The 21,491-nt window shown below is 30.6% G+C and overlaps 2 protein-coding genes across 11 annotated transcripts; both read right to left on the bottom strand.

Moving 5' to 3' along the window:
- Positions 1-551: 551 nt before the first annotated feature.
- On the bottom strand, positions 552-4,747 carry LOC108454698 (putative nuclear RNA export factor SDE5). Of its 3 annotated transcripts, XM_017753237.2 has the most exons (12): positions 4,391-4,741; positions 3,107-3,797; positions 2,967-2,992; positions 2,599-2,676; positions 2,444-2,487; positions 2,094-2,356; positions 1,895-1,977; positions 1,711-1,767; positions 1,335-1,402; positions 1,129-1,235; positions 983-1,053; positions 552-909 (listed from the first exon to the last, which is right to left on the bottom strand). In XM_017753237.2, the coding sequence occupies exons 2-12, from the start codon at positions 3,792-3,794 to the stop codon at positions 793-795; spliced, it is 1,602 nt and encodes a 533-aa protein (XP_017608726.1). In that variant the 5' UTR covers positions 3,795-3,797; positions 4,391-4,741; the 3' UTR covers positions 552-792. The 3 variants fall into 3 exon arrangements, with proteins under 3 accessions (XP_017608726.1, XP_052874503.1, XP_052874504.1); XM_053018543.1 differs by lacking the exon at positions 983-1,053 and having other exon boundaries at positions 4,391-4,746; XM_053018544.1 differs by lacking the exons at positions 552-909; positions 983-1,053 and having other exon boundaries at positions 1,335-1,418; positions 4,391-4,747.
- Positions 4,748-12,033: 7,286 nt separating this feature from the next.
- On the bottom strand, positions 12,034-15,435 carry LOC108454173 (E3 ubiquitin-protein ligase AIRP2-like). 8 transcript variants are annotated; one of them, XM_017752523.2, is made up of 5 exons: positions 15,114-15,435; positions 13,755-13,911; positions 13,607-13,673; positions 13,280-13,514; positions 12,034-12,537 (listed from the first exon to the last, which is right to left on the bottom strand). In XM_017752523.2, the coding sequence occupies exons 1-5, from the start codon at positions 15,191-15,193 to the stop codon at positions 12,327-12,329; spliced, it is 750 nt and encodes a 249-aa protein (XP_017608012.1). In that variant the 5' UTR covers positions 15,194-15,435; the 3' UTR covers positions 12,034-12,326. The 8 variants fall into 8 exon arrangements, with proteins under 8 accessions (XP_017608012.1, XP_017608013.1, XP_052875389.1 ...); XM_017752524.2 differs by having other exon boundaries at positions 13,755-13,905; XM_053019429.1 differs by lacking the exon at positions 15,114-15,435 and adding an exon at positions 14,081-14,345.
- Positions 15,436-21,491: the final 6,056 nt, after the last annotated feature.

Genomic DNA, 21,491 nt, shown 5'->3' with positions numbered 1-21,491 from the left:
TAAATCTCTTACTTCCTTATGTAGGATCCAAGTCTCATTAACAATCCACCAAGCTCCGCAGCCCCGGCGCCCACGCGGGTAGGCTTTGCGCTAGCTTAACCTAGCCCTCGGCGAACACTACAATGTCAACGTCAGCACCTGCGTTGTATGATTGCAACTGAAAAGCATAATGGCTAACTCAGATACCAATTGATATAAACCTTTGGAGAACCATACCCAAAAAACTAACTATTGAGGTTGGAGAGTCTAAATCCATATAAACCCCGCTAAGAAATCTCTTACCTTGCAATTGGAACATAACAAGTTACTTTGAGAAACTTGTAAAATTTGTTTCAGTTTCCCAATAAACTCATGATTTTCACTTTCAACCGTTTGAATTTTCTCCACTATTACACGATGAGTAGGCATTGTTTCAAACACGAACACAAGCACTCACTCAATGTACCAACTTACAACTTACTACTTTGAGATGCTTTAGTTGTCAATACATCAAAGCATACAATTCAAATATACATAATCATTAACTCAGAATTAAGGGAAACACAAAATAATAAACCCAATATCCAAAAAGGATAATAGTTTTGCGTTCATTTTTTTTACATTAGTTTAACACAAATGTATATATTGATGACAATAAAATACTTCCAAATACATATAGAGAGAGAGTTTACAACAATGCCAAAACTTGCAAATTTACTTTCACTCTTTAAACTTGAGTTTTTAAAACAATGGTTATTAGTTCATAATTTAAAAAAGTTGAATGGTTTTTTGAGATACCAAATTGAAGCAATGCTAGTTTTTAGCAAAACTCAATCTTTTGGGGTTGATATTATCCAATTGAATCAATATTATCCCTGAAGTTTCTCCTTCACTCCAACTGATTGATTCCTTCTGCAATAGCTTCATCACCTGTAATGAATAATATGGTTAAACTATTCGATTTAAGCCGAGGGTTTAAATCGTCTCATTTAGGTGGTCTTACCAATCGTCTACAAGTGCCTTTTGAGGAGTCTTCTTTGTCGGTATTGATAATGACCTTTAGGTACTTGAAGGCTGATTGTAAAACACAACCGTGAGTAGAAAAGTTTAGCTCGAGAGCAGAACCGAATTGGGAGAGTGGTGACTTACATGGGATGCCGGCTAGTGAAGATAAGTGACACTTCAAAAGCTGGATTGCCTCCCTTGTGCCATGATTGTGCAACTCGAGCAACATTTCATCGTCCGTCTCGGTGTTCCTGCGAAATACAATTGGGAAAACGATAATAGAGAGCGAGAGTGAATGAAAGAACCAACAGGATTCTTCTGCAAACATGGTCAAAGAACAAGAAGCTAACCGAGTTTCGAAAATCTTTTGATTGGATTCTTCATCGGCTTGGCGAGCCTTTTCTTGAAAAAATTGTCCCTGCCGCACCAAAGTCCTTCACTGGTGTCATTTAACTTATATATTAACACCCAATTAGCCTAAAACTGAATATCGGAACTCGTATTTTTAAGTTTAAATTAAAAAACAAAGCTCCTGCAGCCAGATACGCATTGCTAACAAAGTTGAACACCTGACACCAAAGCTTAGCATTGAGAAAACTTCCTTTCACTCGGTTTACTACTCTTTATCTACTTTATCCGTAAGTTCCCAGGAAAAATAGGTCAATTTAACTTGATTCTCGATCCTTTTGGGAGCAAAGAGTATCTATGGAACACACATATACATACCTGTTCGAGAAGTTTGTTTGCTTCATCTTGATCCCCCTTAGCAAAAGCATCAACAGCCTGACAAAGAACATAAAGAAGTTAAGAATATAAAAGGGATTGATAATGTATAAACGGCATCGGACATTTGAGAAAAGTGGCATTGAGCAAATACGAAGGACTGACATTTTAAAAACTCAAGACTTACAGCTTTATAGTATTCCTTCATTGTGCCCCTATATTCCTTCAGGGCTCTTCGAAGAACCTGGAAACTATCTTCTTCATCTTCATCTGCAAGTAAACATCGAAACAAGATATACTAGAATTCACTTAAAAAAAAGGAACCCAAAGTACTGCAAATTTACTTGGTTACGAAAGTTCGAAGTCAAATGGACAAGAAAATGTACCGTCTTTTTTATCTTTTTGTGAGCAAACTCTATCAACCTTTGGCTCAGCAGTAACATCAATTAGAGGCCTTTCCACGATTTCTCCTAATGCAATAGGCCTTCTTGCTGGCCTCTTTGATCTCCTAGGCAATTCCTTGGATCTCTCAGGCAATTCCTCGGATCTCTCAGAAGCATCGAACAGAGCAGCCAAGACTTCCTTTTGGAGATCATTTCTGTCCTTCTGTTGTCTTTCTGCTACCTCTGCATTCAAGACTATGTTCATGCTAGAGAGTAAAGCATGGGAAGGTTCGTCAGGTGTTGTAAAATGTGGAACAAACAATATGAACTCAACAAGAATTCATACGACTTACTTTTCTTGTGGAGGTCTACTGGTCCTTAGATGTATATTGTTAGTCTACAAAAACAGAAGAGAAAAAGAAAAAGACATGCATCATCACATTTATTTTAATCTCACAAAGAACAACAATACCAGCTCGTAGCCGGTTTACACAATCACAAGACTAACCCTTTCACTGGACTCTCCAAGAGGTTTTTTCTCTTTGTCCAAACTCACGGCTGACCAGTCAAGAAGCTTCTTCATGCTCTTATAAGTCAAGAGAGAGGAAAGGAATATTCATCAGTTCTAACAAGTTCAAACGTACCACAGTAAAAAGAGAAATGTCATTCACAACCGTTAAGAAACCTTCAGGATTATCATGTTCCACAATGTAAACTGCCATTAAAAGGCCAATGAACAATAATAAAATAACAATAGAAACTTCATTTTCCCAAATAATGCACAATAAATTGCACTAACAAAGCTTAGCAAGTGCATATCCATTTAATACGAACTTAAGATTCTCTAAAACGAGGATATTGTCCATAGTTCCATACCTTTTGCATGTTGTATCCACAGCTATCTGCATATTAAAAAACATAAAACTTGATTAGCAGTTAAACAAACGTAATTTTGACTCAAAATTCAATTAACAATCATATATGATTTTGTATGAATTTGAAAGATGTTGGTTTACTGAGAACTTCTCGAATCACGTCCCTTTCCAATCGAAATCCCTCTCCTAGCATCTTGAAAAGAAAATCTTCCATATCCTTGTGCATACGGTCCTCGTTCTGACTACTGGGTTCGAGTTCTTCACCCCAAAACAGAGACATTGGCATCTCCTTTGAGTCCACTTTCATAGGTTTGGTTCCTGGATACGAACCATTAGCCAAAGGGACAGATTTCATATACCCCTTTCCTAGCATGCTCGAAACAGTGCCTCCTGAAACTGGTCTCGCCTTTTGCTTCGGAGATCTTAAACCCCCATTTTCTTGACAAGAACGTTGAAAACTATTACAACGAGATGATTCCATGGGTTCATCCTTTTTCCTCTTGCCACTACATTCATCAGTAGCGGCTGAAACCGGTTGATCTGCCGTAAAAACCTCACTTGCTTGTGAATTATTTTGTGAACTTTTAACATAACTTGATCCCGAAGTTTCATTGTTTTTCACCTCATTGTTAGATTGATCAGTGGCAACTAAAGGAGGGATCCCCTGCATTTCACATAGAATTAAACCAGCCAAACCCGGATTCCGGCCGGCCTCACAGTAAGCAGAAGCGATGTCATTAAGAGAAACAAGGGATCCGAAAGCATCAAGCAAACTGTTCAATGCCTCCTCCTCATCATTTTGCAATCCATTTAAGCTAGAAACCTCCATTTACTGGAAATAAGAAAGGATTCAATGTACAATTTAGGGAACAAATGACAAGATTTATATATTTAAACAAAGAATTTGCATCCATGATCAGCATTAGAACATTATTGAAAAGAACATGGATTTGAAACAAACATGAATTACCGAAATCACCAGAAAAGTTAAATCAAAACATAGAAAAAAAAATTTTAAAAAAAAAAAGGAAACAGATAACCCTTTTCTTTAAGTTAATAGTTAGCCATTGATATAATGCCAAGTTCATCTTAACCGTAACCCAACACAACTTTGATTGTTCCACTGTACTTTTCTTTAGGACAATCATACAAAATGCATGCAAGAAAGATTCCGTCTTTGAAGCATAAATGAAGTAACTTTGTTTCGTTCATGGTAACATCTTAATGGCTACACCAAAAGGAAAAAGCATGAAATCATGAAATTAAAATATTTCATTAACAACTAATAAGAAATTGAAAAAACAAAAAAACAAGAACCCATTTCAGATAAAAGAGAAAATATTTTAAAATTCAAATCAAAACCGCTATTTAACAACAAGATGAACAAAAAAAAAAAAGAGAGAGAGAGAGTTTTAAAGAACTTACCAAAGGGTTTTTGGAGGAAGCTAATTGAAATTCTTGTGAATTATTTATAGAGAACTTAACAATTAAAAAGAAGAAGAAAAAGCAAGCAAAGGGGAAAGAGAATAAAAGGATTTTGGCGCTCTGAATAACTTGGCTCCACAGCTTGCTTTGATACTTTGTTTGAAAATGTGGGTATTATATACTAAAATAGGTTCGTAATTTGGATTATTTGTTTTGATTTTTCAATCTTCCTTTCAACCCAATTCCTCCTTTAATAAGTTGTCGAAACTTTGCCCTGAAAGCTTCATTTTCATCGAAATTATTAGCGCTCACTCCTTCCTTTGCAAGTTTTCAGAAAATGGAGGTTCTTTTAGCCGCTAAGATCAGTTGATGTATAATTAATGCTTTTGGTCCCTCTATTATGCAAAAAATTTATGCTAGTCCTTATACTTTGATGTGTGATGTGATAATTTGATACTCTAATTTTTATGAGTTACTTAAAATTACTGATTTTGTTATAACATTATAGTTTTTTCATAAATAATTTCTTATAAAGTTTTTTATAAAATTACTGATTTTTTTAACAAAATTGCTAAACTCTCTTGAGTTACTGAGTAGAAGTGTTCAAACTTCGGTTAAAAACGAACTAATCGACCAAATCGATCTAATTCGATTAATCAGTAGGTGGCTGAACTTAATTTGGTCAGAGGTCGATTAATAAGTTTTTAGAATTTCGATTATCGATTAATTCGATTCGAAATAGGATAATTAATTAAATTAACCGAACTTAATAATTATATTTTTCTAGAATTAATGCCTATGTCCAAATTGTTATAGCTATTTTCAATTAAGTGTTGATGTGAATTATTTTGTAATAATACCTTAAAGCATAAGTTTATTGAATTAAGTAGTTTGATATCATTAACATTTCGCCTGACATGTAAATGTCTAAAAGATATTTCCGATTAGTGTTTTATCCAAAATTGTGAATAGTTTAGACTAAAAAGATTAAATGATATTAAATTAAAATATAAAGATAAAATTATAAACTTTTACATAATAGAGGAGGAAAATTAAATTATACCATTTACTTCTTTTTAAAAGGACCACTGTAAAATATGGATAAATAATGTCGGAACAACATACCCTTTTCGCTTCGGTATATCATTTTGATTTTTCCATGTTTTTTAAATATTATATGTAAATATATATCAATTACATGTATATATATAAAATATAATTATATACAAATATAATTCTTAATTTTAATTTAATTTAGTAATTTAATTAAATTATTATATTTTACTTTTAATCTTAAGGGTTCCACTAAAAACTAAGTATTTTCAAAAAAATTAAAATTAAGTGCTAACCACTAAATTGTAATAATTGTTTTTTTTTTTCACCATGTTTTACTTTTGGATTGTTACAGGTGAGAGCAAAATTATTCTTTAAAATTGCTAAAATTATAAAATATTTTAAAATTATTAAAGCTTACAAAATATAAAAAGTGTAGAAAACATGATAAAAATATTTTAAAATAAAAATAAAAAATATGTAAAATTTGTAGGAAAAATATATAAAAAGTATTAAATTTTATGAAAAATAATATAAATTTTAAATAATTTTTAAACTTATGGAAATAATAATTTGAAACTTAAATTTTAAAACAAAAAATAGTTGTGGAACTGGTATGGACTATCTTCTTTTGACATCCTACTAGAAGAAATTCAAAATTTATTATCCAAGTTCTTTGACAAATTCCAACTAGAACTGGACCAAAAACACATCTGAACAATCCATTTCTTCTCAAAATTGTGTATTTCTTAACTTATTTTCTGGAATTATTCTTATGGGAATCCTATTATTAGTTCAGAATTTTAGAACGAAATAATAGGACAAATTTAATGATGACAAATATAATTTCAATTATTTGGATGATTATTTCAATAAATACCCAAGATTATGTAAGTCCGCTATCTCGGATCAAACTACATCAAAGTTCCTTTAAGCCAAATCAACTGCCAATTCAATCTTGGCTCAGACCAAAACCAAGAAGGAATACAAAAAACTAATAACCGAAATGCTTAGCTCCATAAATTCTAACTCAAAAGATGGGAAATCCTTAACATTTTTTATCAAAACGGTGGATCTTGCAGATGATGTAACAGTCCGGTTTTAGTTAAATCGGAACAGTAGTTTTGAAACCAAAAATCCGAAGTCGTAAAATTATTCTAATATTATATTTGGTATTTATAACATGTGAATATATATGTGAAAATTTCGTGAGCTAATTTTATCGTTTAATAGCTCAATTTGAGAAAAAAGACTTAATCGCGTAGAATGCAAAAGTTACATTCTATATGATAAAGGTGTCTATTTACTATGGCTTATTAAATTTGAAGTCCTTATGTTGTAAATAGACCATTGATAGTGGGAATGGACATAAATGGTCTTATATTTAATGTTTTAAAATGGTTTTAATTAAGGCTAAATTGGTAATTTGGTTATTAATGTATAATTAAGTAAAAAAAATCAAATATGGTTCCATTATCATCTTTTCATGGCTGAATGAAGCAAAGAAGAAGCTAAAAATAGGGTTTAAAATTTCGGCACTTGCATAGCTTAATTAAGGTATGTTTTGAGCTCGGTTTTTTATGATTTTTATGTTTTTGTGATCGTTGCTTTGTGTTCTAGCTAGCTCATGCCCTAATTTTTGAATTGGTTGATGATTTTGGAAGTTTTCATTGATGAATTCATGTGATTTATGATGTTTGATGATGAATTATGAAAGCTTGGTGTTTGATATACATGTTTTGTAAAGTGATTTTGAGTAAAAATGTTAATTAGGGATTAAATTGAGAAAATGTGAAATGTTGTGGTTAAATGTGTGAAAAATTGATAAATATGGGTTTCTAGGGAGCTATAGAGAATTCGGCTAAGCATGGGCTATATTGAATTTTGTGTATTTATGAAATAGGGACTAAATTGTAAGAAATGTGAAAGTTTAGTGCCAAAGTGTAAATTCATTTAAATATATTTCTATGGATGAAATTGAAAGATAATGTGATTAAATGGGTTGAATTGTTATAATATAGATCAAGAAAAGAAGAATCCGGACTTAGATCGAGGCAAGAACAAAGTACTCGACTAATCGACTAGTTTCATCGTTTTTACGTCCGAGGTAAGTTCGTACGTGATAAACATTGTTACAATTATGTTTTTAATGCTTTAATATTGCATAAATTGTATATATGCAACTATGATTGTGCACGACGACAAATTGACTATGTTTGGCACTTAGTGTACGATTTGAGATAGCTTCGGCTATATATATATATATATATATATATATATATATATAAAGCACTTAGTGTGCAAATTGGAATAGCTTCGACTATATGTGGCACTGAGTGTGAGATACCGAGATAGTTTCGGTTTAATGTGATGGCACTAAGTATGTGATATCGTTATAGCTTCGGCTAATCATTTTTGCACTAAGTGTGCGAGTTCTTAGAGTATTGATAGATTTTTGAATTATTTAACGTATTAAACAAAGAGGTGAGAATGAAATAAATAAATATGGCAAAGTATAGGTACTTACAATACCTATGTGGTAGTTGATACTATGTGTATGAAACTTGATGGATTTGTATATATATATGATAAATAGTCATGGACTAGAATCAAATGATGATATGAGACTTACTAAGTGTTTATTAATTGATAATTTGTATATTATGAACTGTTGAGTAGATATTTAGTACGAACTTCCTAAGCTATGAAGCTTACTGTGTGTTATTTGTCTTTGTTTTACAAAGTATCGAAGCTAGCTTGGACTCGGGGATCGTCGGGAAACGTCATCACACTATCAATCATTTCTTTAGTACTTTTGAAGCCTTGTATGTATAGTATATGACATCTATAGGCTAGTGTCACTACGGTACATTTTATGTTATGAAATTATAGCTATGTGATTTGGCTCGTATATGGTAAAGTTGTAGGATGTGAGTTTTGCTTATATAATGTGCTTGTACATGCTATGTGGTGTGAATGGTATACCTTGTGAGTTTGGCATAGTATGGTATGGTTTATGGATGATGAATTACTATGTTTTTAAGCATAAAATAGATGGTAAGTTGATTATGAAAGGCATATAGAATTTAAGGTTGTTGCTTATTATTGTGGCATGATTTTGGTTGTGAACTTGAGTAATGAAATGGTTGATTAGGAAATGGCATGAAATGTATGTGAATTGGTATGTTTTGGCTACCTATATATTTATTGAAATGATATCATGTTGATGGCTAGGTGTGCATGAGAAAAGGGTGGTAAATTGGCTTTGCAAATGGCCTATTTTTGTCCACATGGGCCGAGACACAGGCGTGTGTCTCAGCCATGTGCGACACATGGTCATGTTACATGGTCGTGTGTCCCTTGGGGTACCCTTTCGAATTAAGGTAGTATACCCTACAATTTTGACACAGCTTAGACACACGGGCGTGTCTACTGGACGTGTGAGACACACAGGCTAGCACATGAGCATGTGGCCGGCCGTGACCCAAGTCAATAACCTCCCTAATTTTCCCACGGCCTGTGCCACGGGCTTGTTTCCTCACACGGCCTATTCACATGGGCCTGTGACCCTTAAATTAAAGAAAATTTTCTAAGTTTCCAAAAGTTTACAAATGTTATCGGTTTAGTCTCGAACCACTTTTAAGCATGTTTTAAGGTCTCTTAGGACCTTATAAGGGACAAAGTGATTAAGATGAATGGATTTTAATTATGAGTGCACAAATGTATGATTTATGTTATGGTTGTTCGGTAACGTCTCGTAACCCTATTCCGGCGACGAATACGGGTTAGGGGTGTTACAGATGACACCACCATAATTATAACAATCACCAAAACATAAAATAAAAAATGAACAGGTGAACAAAAGTAATTCTCTAACAAAAGAAGACAAACATCAATAGTAAAGGTGAACAGGAATGATTCAATAATGATTCTTTGCCAAAAACAATAAAAAATGAACAGTAAATATTATTTGACATTAACAAGAATGATTCCTTGCCAAAAGTGGACAGACATCAACAGTAATTCTAAGTTTTAAAAATCTTCAAATTTATTTTCAATATTTTTGAGTTTTGGTTCAACTGTCTTTATTAATGTATTATTATTTTTGTTGAATACTGATACATAGTTCGGTTAGCCATGGGTTAGGCGCATTAAGGATAGAGTATATCCCTGTAGGCAATGGTAGTAATTCTAAAATTTTGATAGTAGAACCCCCATAGGAAATACGAAAACAAAAAGATGTTTCATTTCTTTAGGAGAACCAATTCTTCTCCAAGCTTTACTTCCAACCAATCTTAAGAATCTGATCAAACCTCAAATAATATAGTTAATCAACAAAAAGAACATTATGAAAATATTCTCCAAAGATTTGATAATTGAACTTTTTAAGAGCTTTAACAAACCAAATTTATAAGAAATCAACTTTTGAAACTTTAAATGCTTTTTGTAGTTATTTCATAAAAATAAAATAAAAAATTTACCTATCCAAAAAGATTACGAAACCATCGATTATTATATAGAATTGTCATTAATAAATTTAAAGAGCAAATTTATAAATTCATCAATGTTAGATTAATTTAACTCAACATCTAACCAAAACCAATACAGATAGATATATTTATATAAAATTACAAAAATATAAAAATATTTAAAAATGTTAAAATGTCAAAAAATTACAAATTATTATAAAAATAGTAAAATTATATAAACAGTTATAAGCCAAAATTTTCTCATTTCCAGCAAATAAAAATATAACATTTACTAAAAATAAAATGGAAGTTGTGAGTAACTGAAATGGGGAGTGGATCACTGGCTTTAATAGGTTATTGGACAACTATTCAATGTTCGAAGCTGAATTGTGGGGGATATTAGATGGATAAGATATCTTAATTGATCGAGCTTTTGACAATGTGTTAATCCAGATAGACAACTTGGAGGTGATTACGATCATCTAGGAAAGTCTTATAGTAAAGTCCAATTTAAATCTGATCTCAGCTATTATATGAGATTCACTATTAGAATATTTGTCACATACCTAGATAAAAGAATCAAACAAGTTGGCTCACTTGAGAATTCAAGATCTACTGACTTTTGAAATATCCTCATTTGGGAATTTGAATTTGTCTATATAAATTATGTCAGTGTAATTTCTTTTTCATCACTAAAAGAAAAAATAAAAATAAAAATTATAAAAAATTATTTGATCCCTCAAACTATTTGTTTCTTAGCCACCACATGAGAAAACTCTAATTGATCCATCGCTCCTTTGGTCTTTGTTGTGTTCGCCCATCCTAAATCTCTCCAAAGCCTGCATCTCTTTTGTCTATTTCCACATCATTCACTGGCATTCTCCCTCCCACTATCGTTCATACCTCTTAACCACCATGAATATCGACGACGAAAATGTTACCACAAACAACAATAATGGCAGCGTTTTTAGCTCGGTTTTCGTCATTTATTTTTGGTGATTTCTATGATGATGAAATGATAATTGCGAAGGGATATTATATAAATAGGTTTCTCAAAAAAAAAAAAAAAAAAAGTGATGAGCAATGAAAGCAATGTGTTTTGAGATGTAAATTAAAGTGTTGAAACGAGTTGAGGGGAAAAGTAACAATCGAGGCTATATATGAATTGTAATTTTTTTATATTTTTGCAATAATTTTCCACAATTTTCTATGTATATATAATTTTTTTTTTATAATTTTTAAATAATTTTAAAAAGAAAAGACTTTTTTCACAAGACACAATTCTAGTGTGACTAGAGGTGAAAATAACCCAAAATGCTTTTAACAGTCAACCATTAAAATTAACAAACAAATGATTTAATTGATGAAAAATTAAACCTTATTTTTAAATTTAATTATAAAAATATTAATTATGATAAAAGATATTAAAAATTGAATTATAATTTTAAAATAAGGACATGTCAAATTACAAACTAGTATGGACTAAAATAGATTGAAAACACGTGTATTAATATTTTAATCAGATTGAATTTACATTACTTAATATCTATATTTATCAATTACACAAGAAATTATTTTATAAATACTTTCCACCACATTAATCATAGTCTTGCCCAATTAAAAAAGACGTATCATCTTTTATTTGAAAGTACATATGATGTGGAAAAGAAAGATGATATATCATTTTTAATTAAACGAAACCATAAATAATATGATAAAAATGACCCGATAAATCTCAAAACAACACCAATTACTATGAAAGGAAGAAATTATTTTGTAAAATAAAAATTAAAACATTTAAGTAAAAAGGTAACCGATTAAATGTAGTTTAATCCAATGAAAAGATTTACTACACAAAACATATTTTTAATGCATTAAACTTTCGTTATTTGAATGAAATTAATATAAATAAAGTATTATTTAATCCTGAATTTAATAACTTCTTTTCACTTTTATCCTAAAACTCTTTTTTATCAACATTAGTCTAAAAGCTTGATAATTTTTTCTAAAAGATATGATGCCATGATTACCTCATCACCACCTTTGGACTTGAATAAATTTTTCAAATTCAAGACAAAATTGACAAAAAATCAAACAAGAAAAAGAGCATAACCCCAAATATAATAAAAAGCCATATATAAGATTAGAAAATGATATTTATCATATCAAGCATCAGGCTATACAAGCATGTACAAATGTAGTAAATACAACTTTGAAGGGCTCCTCCTATATGAACTACCTCAACTTCAGCACCAGCCCCACAATAACTTTGGGCATGGAATCCACTGCAGCAGTAGCTAAACCTAACTACATTTTTCCAGAACCAAGTGATTCGGACTTTTATGTAATTGAGAGAAATCATCGACCAGAAAATACTTCGACCGCAGATAAGGTATATATTAGAATGTACTTGATCACCTTAGGTGGGAATCGTAAGTATCAAAAATGGTATCAGGGACAATTAGTGGCAACTTATCTATATACAGGAAAAGCCTTCTAAGGTTCTCCCTTGTCACGGTGGCCATGTCAATTATATTCCGGCTGTCGGTAAATACCCAGAGATCCCCGGAGTTTACTCTCTTTAGACTGTCACGACAGAAAGGGCATGACTGTGATCTAGTCCGCCTGCAATTCATTGCAATGAAAGTATCATGAGAAAAAAATAATAATAAAATAAACCTGAGATTCAGTGAGTGAGAAATTAGCACTTATATTGGACGTGCTCAAAACATGTCACGGTTTGAATGACTAGTCACGATTTTAAGACTGCTTATAGATGAACCATCCATTGACAATCTCTAAACACGAGATGGACTGAAAAGGGTTATAAGAATTCCGAAAGGAAAACGGTAGACAACATTGCAAAGTTATCAAAGATAAAATTACCAGATTGCATATTACAAGGACCAACACTTTTCAGCTCTTCTCTGCTGTTTGGAGCTTTGATCGGGAAACTATATGAAGAAAACTGGAAACCAAGCTAGAACATTTACTCGGTTATTTTTTAAGAACACCATCTGAGTTAGATTCAATGGTGCCCCTTCGGTTTAAAGGTGTAGCAACCAGTCAACAATCCCTCTCTAGTTGAACCAAAAAAATAGATGCATAAGTTTTACTTAAGTGGTAAAGCAATTTGCTTAACTCAAGACAACTACCGAATGATGACATCAACAGTTCTTAAAACCCGATATAGAGTTCAAAAAAAAGCATGAAGCTGAAGTAAGGACCCGATAAAAAACCCAAAAACAATCAAAAGCAACTAAGTCAATACTGGATGACATGTACAGTTGTAAGGAAAACATCATCAAAATATCAACAGCTAACGAGAGAGGGATAAGGGGATCAAGTAAAGGGGGAGGAAGAATACCATTCACGGTAACATTTCAAGCACATGGCATGACTGCAGTTCGGTAGCACAATTTTACCATTCAACTCCATGCATATTCCACATTCTTCTTCTCTTTCAACATCAACATCAATAAGCTGTCTATACTCCTCGTCTTCATTTCTTCGGTACCTTTCCATGCACACTGCTTTCTGTTTTTTATCTTCGGTATCAGTGACACCCCTCTGAAGTTGCAGTAAAGAGGGATAGATAACAGCTGGATACAGAAAACATGGAAGCATTAGAATCGCTCGAAATAAGAACTATAGTTTATAAGTGTAACAAAACATACAAATTGAGAATAGATACCATAGAACTCCCTTATGCTTGCTTTCCTTTCATGTGTAGACATGGTGGTAGTACCATCAACATAAACCTGCACAATATGACAATGATGAAGAAACAGCTAATTTTCACTATTACAACAAGAGCTAAACACGAAGTAACAAAATATAACCTTGTAAATTAAGATTCTTAACAGCCCGAGTGCACCTGCAAGGTGACAGTCAGTCCACTGCACCAAGAATAGGAAGAGGTGTGCAGCCGGACTGTATGACATTCTCATTTGAAGGCATTCACCGTCATATTCCCTTGGAAAATCAGAAGCCCTGCACCTTGCATTACACGATGGCCATTTACACAGGATGAGAAGAACATAATGATGATATTAAGCAATAAGAATCTAAAAATACTCATCAACAAACACAACTACAACAACAATGGTTTCATCTGGCAGTACACTTCTGTCCAACTATTCAAGTTCAAAGGAACCGTATTAGTTACTTGTAAGACCCCGGTTTCAGCAACCACAGAGAAATGTATACTTTATCTTCTAGCTGTTTAAGATATGCCGGAACTTAACTGACCGTTGTTATAACCATAGAACTTACTGAATTACTCAATTGACAAGCAATTTACATCAACTATACCGACCAGTACAACAAAGAACAACTCCAAAAAAGAAGAAATGTTACAAATGTACAAGAATCAAATCACTAAATTCATGCATTAAATGAGCTGGGACCAGTAATTGATGATTATTGGATCTTCATACTGATATTGTAGTGATCAAAGGATATAGTATTGAAAGCAGTACAATCAAGTGGAACCCATTGACCACGTGAAGTTAGATGGATAAAGAAAAAGATAAAAAATCTATAAAGATAACGAAAATTATCCTCACAAACATGCAATCTCTGAAAAGAAACATTGCACTGTTTTGTTACTCTATTTTAACATTACCAAAATAAAAGATTATATAAAAAAAATGGCACTCATAACTAAGAAATATAGTGTCCACTTGGGGAAACTAAGTGCCAGATAAAGAAATTGAACTCAACCTATCATATAACTAGAAATATTAAACGCATTACTCACTTAAAATAAGCTGGAAGATATAACTTCATCAAAAAGGTACTATATCTAAAAAAAAAAAAAAAACATAATTAAGCAATTGACACTGTTTCAACTACAATTTAAGGGTTTAGAAACTGTGTCCTCCCCTCGGGGAAAAAAAAATCAAGTGTCTTTCAATATCTTCAAGAACTTAAAAAATTATTGATATCCAAATTTTTCCTTGGGAAAAGATTAAAAGAAAATGATCTGAATTATGAGACCCAAAGTTAAAATGTCAAAATTAAAAGAAAAAAAAAAAGAAGAAAATTCTCTGGGTTTTTGGGAAAAAAGTTTCAAACTTGATGAACTGTAGCATACATTCCAAAGTCCAAACACAAACTTAAAAAAAAAAAAAACATAAAAAAAATTCAAAAACCCCAAAATGAAAATGGTATTTAAAAAAAAAAAAAAGAAGACTTACAGAGTATTGGCATGTTGAATATCAGCTTCAAGTACTTTAAGAGAGTCCTTGAAAGACTTTCGCATGGAACCTATATACATCTCTCTTCCCCCACCCAAAAAAACCCCAAAAATTCCCCCAAAAAATCAAAACCCCACAAAAGAAAAAACCCTAATTTCCTTCTTCTTCTTTTTTTGAAAGAGAGAATCTATGTGTGTGTTTTTTTTTTTGGCTGTATTTTTTTTTTTTTTTGTATCTCTTACTGACAGAGAAGAAGCCTCTGTATATCCCTGGCTTTTGGTGGGGGTGGTTGTAGGTGCCGGTGACAGTGGCATTTGTATTTGAAAGTGAAGGCAATGTGTTAAAAGGTGACACGTGGAGCATGGTCTGTCGTGGAGCGTTTAAAACTATATGCTATGTTACTGTAGGTATTTTTAACTTTTTTAAAGGCTCACTAATAGCCTTCATTTATTATTTTAATTTTTATTTTTTATAAATAATTGGCGCATTGATACCAAACTTACCAGAATTGAATTCCATTCCATCCCACCTTTAAATCCATCATTGCAACTTCAATTTGTTCCATCTTTTTTTTTATTTTATTTTAATTGATAAAAATAAAAAATAAAAAAATATTCAATCTTTTTAACTATGATTTTGTAAATCTATTTTTTTATTTTTAAAACAATTAAATCATCAAATTTAACTGATTGAATCAAAATAAAAAATTCAACTGATTCAATTATTAATTTAATTTTTATAACATTAATTGATAGTATCCATTACTAATTTTAAAAACAAATAATTCATTTTTAATGATGTGAATTTTAGAATGAATTATTTAATTCAATAACTATATATAAAATTACGCTGTCTTATTAGATGTATTTATGAGTTAAATTAAATTATTTCAGCCTAAATTTAGTTTAATTTGCTCAAATAATATGTTTTATGGATAATAAAATTAATTTTTAATATTTATATATTTTATAATTAAATTTAAATAAAAATAATTTTAAAATTATTTAACTTTGATTTGACCTAAACCAACCAGAATCAAAATTAAAACATCATTACTCAAAATCCGACCCAAAACAAGTCTAACCAATCTATCGAAACAGTCCACCCGACAAATGAACTAGTATAACGTCTTAAAGGCATTTATTTTATTTAATACTATAAAAAAATGAAATATTGAACGCCTATCAAAACTTTTTAATAAATTAATTTTATTTCTAAATTATTTAATTTATTTATAATAGTATTAGTATGGATTATTTTATTTATAATATTATTATACATCAAGTTATGGTTTTAGTCATTCTTTTATACAATATTAAGATATTTTAATCATTTTATTATACTTAAATTTAAGATTTAATTGATATAGTTTAATTTAATATTTTATTTTTATAAAACCATTACCTAATCAAATAATTAAATACAGTTAATTATTCCGATTAAAAATACGAATATAAATTTCTGAAAAACCATATTAATTGAAATAATTAACTTCATTAATTAATAGTATTACCCGACGAACTAAATTGCCATTTTAGTATTTATAGAGAAAGGCACCATTTCAGTAATTATGAATAATTGTGGGGCCCTTTGAAAAAAGTAAATTAAAGCGAAGGGTCGTGAATGTGACGCCTCTTATCCGATAAGGAAATCTCCAAAATATCCCTATCTAGTTAATCGGGCGTGCCATTTTGTGAATTTTTGGTCGACATGAAATATGGATATAATAGTAAAATGAAAATGATATAAAATATTATCGAACTAAATTAAATATTAATTATTAAGGTATACGTGTACATAAATTCATTTTAAGGTTTTTATTTTTTATTCTTTTTCTATTCTTAGAATTTTCTTTTTGTGGTTTTTTGTCAATTTGTCTGCCACCTTTCACTTTTGCTTTCGGTAGCTTTCCTTATACGCATTCCTCCAATATTTTGAACTTTTTAATTTTTTTCAATATATTTTCTAGCTTTCATCTAATTTTAAAAACTATAAAATAGTTATTAAATTATTTAAAATTATCATTTAAGATATTAAACTGTTCAAAAGTTTTATTTAATTCATTAAATTGTTAACTTTTTAAAAAATTTAGATAACGAGCTTTATGGAACGACTCAGTAATTACTACAATAAATTAGTACTAAAGGTGGGTTTAGAAAAAATGTTGGGAGGGCCAAATTCATATTTTAAATTTTAAAAGGTTAAATTGTAATTTTATTATATATTAATTTATGATTTTAATATTTTCTAAATGGACTAAACAAATTCTTTTTTTATTTTTTAAGAGTCAAAGTGCAATATTTACCATATATAAATTTATTATTTAATAATATATAAAGGAAATTTTCAATTGTCCCTTTTTTTCGTTTGGAAGGGTCAAGGACCCGCTTACCCATTTGCATTTGCCCTTGATCAGTATGTGCTGCCTATGGAAATCAACCCTAGATACCTTCACCAAGGTATATAAGTTATGCAACAAAACCTAACTCAGTTGTAGAGTATGTTTATGATAAGTTGTAGAGTATGTTTATGATGAATGATAATCATTTTATCGAGATAGTTGAAATATGTCATTAGTGATATATGCATAGATGGGATGAAATTTATTAAATTCAATTTACTAAAGTTGTTAATTTTTAAGTTTCGGAAATCAATAGACTTCTGATGACTTTTTGGATAGAATCCAGGTATTTCTGAGTCAAGATGTCTTCATGGAGTTCGAAGATCTATCTCATAACTTCAAAACGCATTTTGAATCACTCTATTTTGAGTTTGGGAGCTCAAGTTATGACCGTTTTAATAAAGACTGCGCGAGCAAAATTTCTGAACGTAATTATGACGGGAATTATGAGTTTAAGGCTTTTAATTTGAGTTTAAATCATACTTGGTTTGAGTTTTGGACTTAATTTTTATTATATATGAGTCCAATATTGCATTTATCAACTCTAATTATTTTATTATTTTATTATTCCGAATTTTTAATAATTAATAAGTAGTTTAAGTTATATGTCAACAAGAAAGTTTGGTTTAAAACTACTACTTGTTTAGATTAATTAAAGTTTTAGTATAATTAAGAGTTTTATTTAGATTAATTAGAGTTTAAGTTATAGGCTTTTGCATTGTACATAGAGGTGTCCATGGGTCGGGTCAAATTCAGGCCGGGCCCAACCAAAATTTTAGGCATGTTTGCTAGGCCTAGCTCGGCCCAAAAATGGGCCTAAAATTTTGCCCAAGCCCAACCGCCTCGGCTGTATTAATTTTTTTATAGTATTTTTATATAATCTTTTAAAAATTATAATACATCAAAAATACTAAAAACATTAAAATAAATATTTCTTAAAAACTAAAAATAAATTAAAAACAATATATACACTTAAATAACACTAAGATAGGTGCAACTTAACAAAATGCCTCTAAAATAGTAACAAAATTAACAATAAAACAAAAGTTATACAATATCCAAACAATAACAAAAAAATAGTAGCAAAATAGTAGTGAAATAGTGAAAAAAAAACAACAAGAAAATAGCAAAAGAAAAACAACAATTTTTTTTTTGTATATTTGGGCCGGGCCGGGCTGAGGCAAAAAAAAACCTAACTTGAGGATCAGCCCATTTTCTAAACGGACCTTATTTTTTTGCCCAATACTATTTTTCGGGCTTATATTTGTACCCAACCCTTTCCACTTTTTCGGCGAGCTTTCAGGATGGGCCAGGTGGCCCGGCCCATGGACAAGTCTAATTGTACACTAATCATTCAATTCATTATTATTCAACTTCTCTTTTGAGTTAATAAATTCTCTTTGAGTTTTCTTTTTCAAGAATTTCTCTTGAGTTTCTTTTAGATGGGTTTTAACAATCTTTTCAGATTGTGGGGATCATCTTCAAGATTTTTCTTGCCAAGTTTTCTTTTTTTGAGGGGAAATTAGAGCCGCTTGAAGGGGGTTGTGGATTCTTCATGTTTCTAAGGCTTCTTAGGACTTTTACATACCACATTCTATCTTTTCATCTATCTTCTTTATTTTCTTTCTTATTGTTCTAATCGTAGATTTATTATTCTATTTTAATTATCTTAGTTATTTATTTTAATTGTTATATCTAACTTGAATTTGATTGCATTTCAGGTTGTATCAAAAATCCAAGTTTTTTTCCAAACTTCTAGAGCCCTAAGTCAAATCAGCGACTTTGACAAACTTTACGATTCGCTTCCTCATTCATCCGCCTTATTCCTTATCACTTAGACTCAAACAAGTCATGTGTCAAGGGAAGAGGCTCTTGGCAAGGTTTGGCGAAGGTCAGGCAAAGTATGCGTAATAATTGTTCCCAGTTGATAGGGAGGTTAAAACTGTCTTCTCCTAAGACAAATGTGTTGAGTAAAGTCTCCTTTAAGAAGCAACTGTGTGGCGAGATGTTTTGGTGTGGTGTAGGATATAGATTTGAAATTTGAAATTTGCATGTTTGATTTTTTTTTTTGTAACTAGTGATTTAATTTCTAACTTGATCGGTTTTGAATATGTCTTGGTTCTCCTAATTTCATCGAAAAATTAGGTTACAAAAACCCTAAATTCGTTTCCAGCTCACATGCATATTTCTAAAAATAAAACAAAAATCTATGTGGAGATGATAGTCTACGATCCAATTACATATCCCAAAATTTATTAAAACCTAAAATTACATCCAATCTAATTCTAGGAATCAAAATATTAACAAAATTACTTTATCATTTATGTAATTAAATACATTCATTTACATACATTACCCAAAACATGCATATAATTAAAAAAATGTCACATCTTATCAAAATTAACCAAACATGAAGAAGAGAGAAACTTCAGTATCAATTTACATTATAAACATAACACAACGTGACTTTGGTTCTAGTTATTTGAGAAAATAAGGTTAAGAAAACGGCTTTGATACTTGGTGAGAAAAAGCATTTATTTGTGAATGCGCGCATTTCTCTAACTTTATCATTTCCATTCATTTATATGCATTTGATCCTATACACAATTCATTTATGGTTTCAACAAGCTAGCGAAGAGACCGATTGAATATATATATAATTATGGCTCAAATAATTTATAATTAAGTGCCAGCTTTTTGCTTATTAATTATGAACTTATTTAGTCACGAAATCATTCCACTATAGTATTGTGATTGAGCTCTCCTTAATTACATATCATTATGAAAACTACTTAATAAGTGTTTGTCCAATGACTTTGTCATAAGTGTGTTACCCTCATAAGATATACTTAATCTCTTCGGGATAAATTCATTCTCCCAATATGATTCTATTTTATCTTATGTTAACCATTACATCTTCTTTCACGAAAAGTTAATTACTATCAAATAGTAATCGAGTCATTTATTGTAAAGACAAGCGACCTGTGACCACGTTTACTTTTTATCTATCATGTAATGCTAATGAGAGGATATATTTACCTATTAGTTGAGCTATGAATTCTATTATTGTAAATAATGCTACATACCGTGGAAGTTAGATAACCATTGAACCAATATTTGCTTTCATTTTGTATTGCGTGCAAAAATATTAAAAACAATATATAGAGAATATTAATATAATTAATAGATATTTTATTAAACCAATTTATTAAAAAAATATAAGTAAATTTAAACGAAAATATTATACTAAAGGCACTAAATCTAACACTTTGTTGAGGTTATTGAGTGATGTATCATTGAACTCAAGTGAGGCATATGTTAATGTAACTTTTCATTATGCTTGAAGGAGGGTTAGATGTATCAGTTGGCTAAACTCACCTCACTGGAGAGGTGTTCCAAGGGCAACTGCAATGAAAGTGTTTTCGGTTGCACCCAATTTTTTTCAAAACGCACTGGCCTTGGATTGCATCCAAACAGGCCCTTTAAGTTATTTTATTGCTAAAAAAAAAAAACATTCAATAGATAAAGGGAAATGGAAAGTAGGGAAGATAATTATGACATTTATAATATTAAATTATTATTAAGTGTAATTATTTAATTGTAAATTAAATTCAAAGTTAAAATTAGTTTATTATATTGAATTGCATAAAATATGAAAAATACAAAAACAAAAAAAAATGACAGGGTTGAATTGTTTTGGAAATTGGGTTTGAGGTGGGCTGAACCGAGTCTAATTCTTCAATTAGTTACATCAGGTTGAGGTTGGGTTAAGGAAAAATCCATCTTGCCTTGGCCCAAGATAATTATCAAAACAATTTAAAATATATGATAATAAATTTTACATTAATATTTTTTCTAACATAATTATATTTAGAAAACAATTAATAGTATATTAAATTAATAAATAAATTAAAAATCATTGTTTTATTTTGATAAAAATATTTAAAAAAACCATGACGTGTTGGACTGAGTTAAGT

The sequence above is a fragment of the Gossypium arboreum genome, chromosome 9 (genome assembly GCF_025698485.1).
Source record: "Gossypium arboreum isolate Shixiya-1 chromosome 9, ASM2569848v2, whole genome shotgun sequence".
NCBI lineage: Eukaryota > Viridiplantae > Streptophyta > Magnoliopsida > Malvales > Malvaceae > Gossypium > Gossypium arboreum.
Note: the sequence above shows the minus strand (reverse complement) of the source record. Positions and strands in the feature narration are given on the sequence as shown.

What these genes read in the sequence shown, in the direction of transcription:
- LOC108454698 (XM_017753237.2), bottom strand. Translation starts at nt 3,794, where the DNA reads ATGGAGGTTTCTAGCTTAAATGGATTGCAAAATGATGAGGAGGAGGCA. An exon ending in GTGGATACAACATGCAAAAG is followed by an intron (nt 2,677 to 2,966) that starts GTATGGAACTAT and finishes TTGACTTATAAG; the next exon opens with AGCATGAAGAAGCTTCTTGA. An exon ending in AGTAGACCTCCACAAGAAAA is followed by an intron (nt 2,357 to 2,443) that starts GTAAGTCGTATG and finishes TTTACTCTCTAG; the next exon opens with CATGAACATAGTCTTGAATG.
- LOC108454173 (XM_017752523.2), bottom strand. Translation starts at nt 15,193, where the DNA reads ATGTATATAGGTTCCATGCGAAAGTCTTTCAAGGACTCTCTTAAAGTA. An exon ending in AAGCATAAGGGAGTTCTATG is followed by an intron (nt 13,515 to 13,606) that starts GTATCTATTCTC and finishes TTCTGTATCCAG; the next exon opens with CTGTTATCTATCCCTCTTTA. An exon ending in TTGAAATGTTACCGTGAATG is followed by an intron (nt 12,538 to 13,279) that starts GTATTCTTCCTC and finishes AATGAATTGCAG; the next exon opens with GCGGACTAGATCACAGTCAT.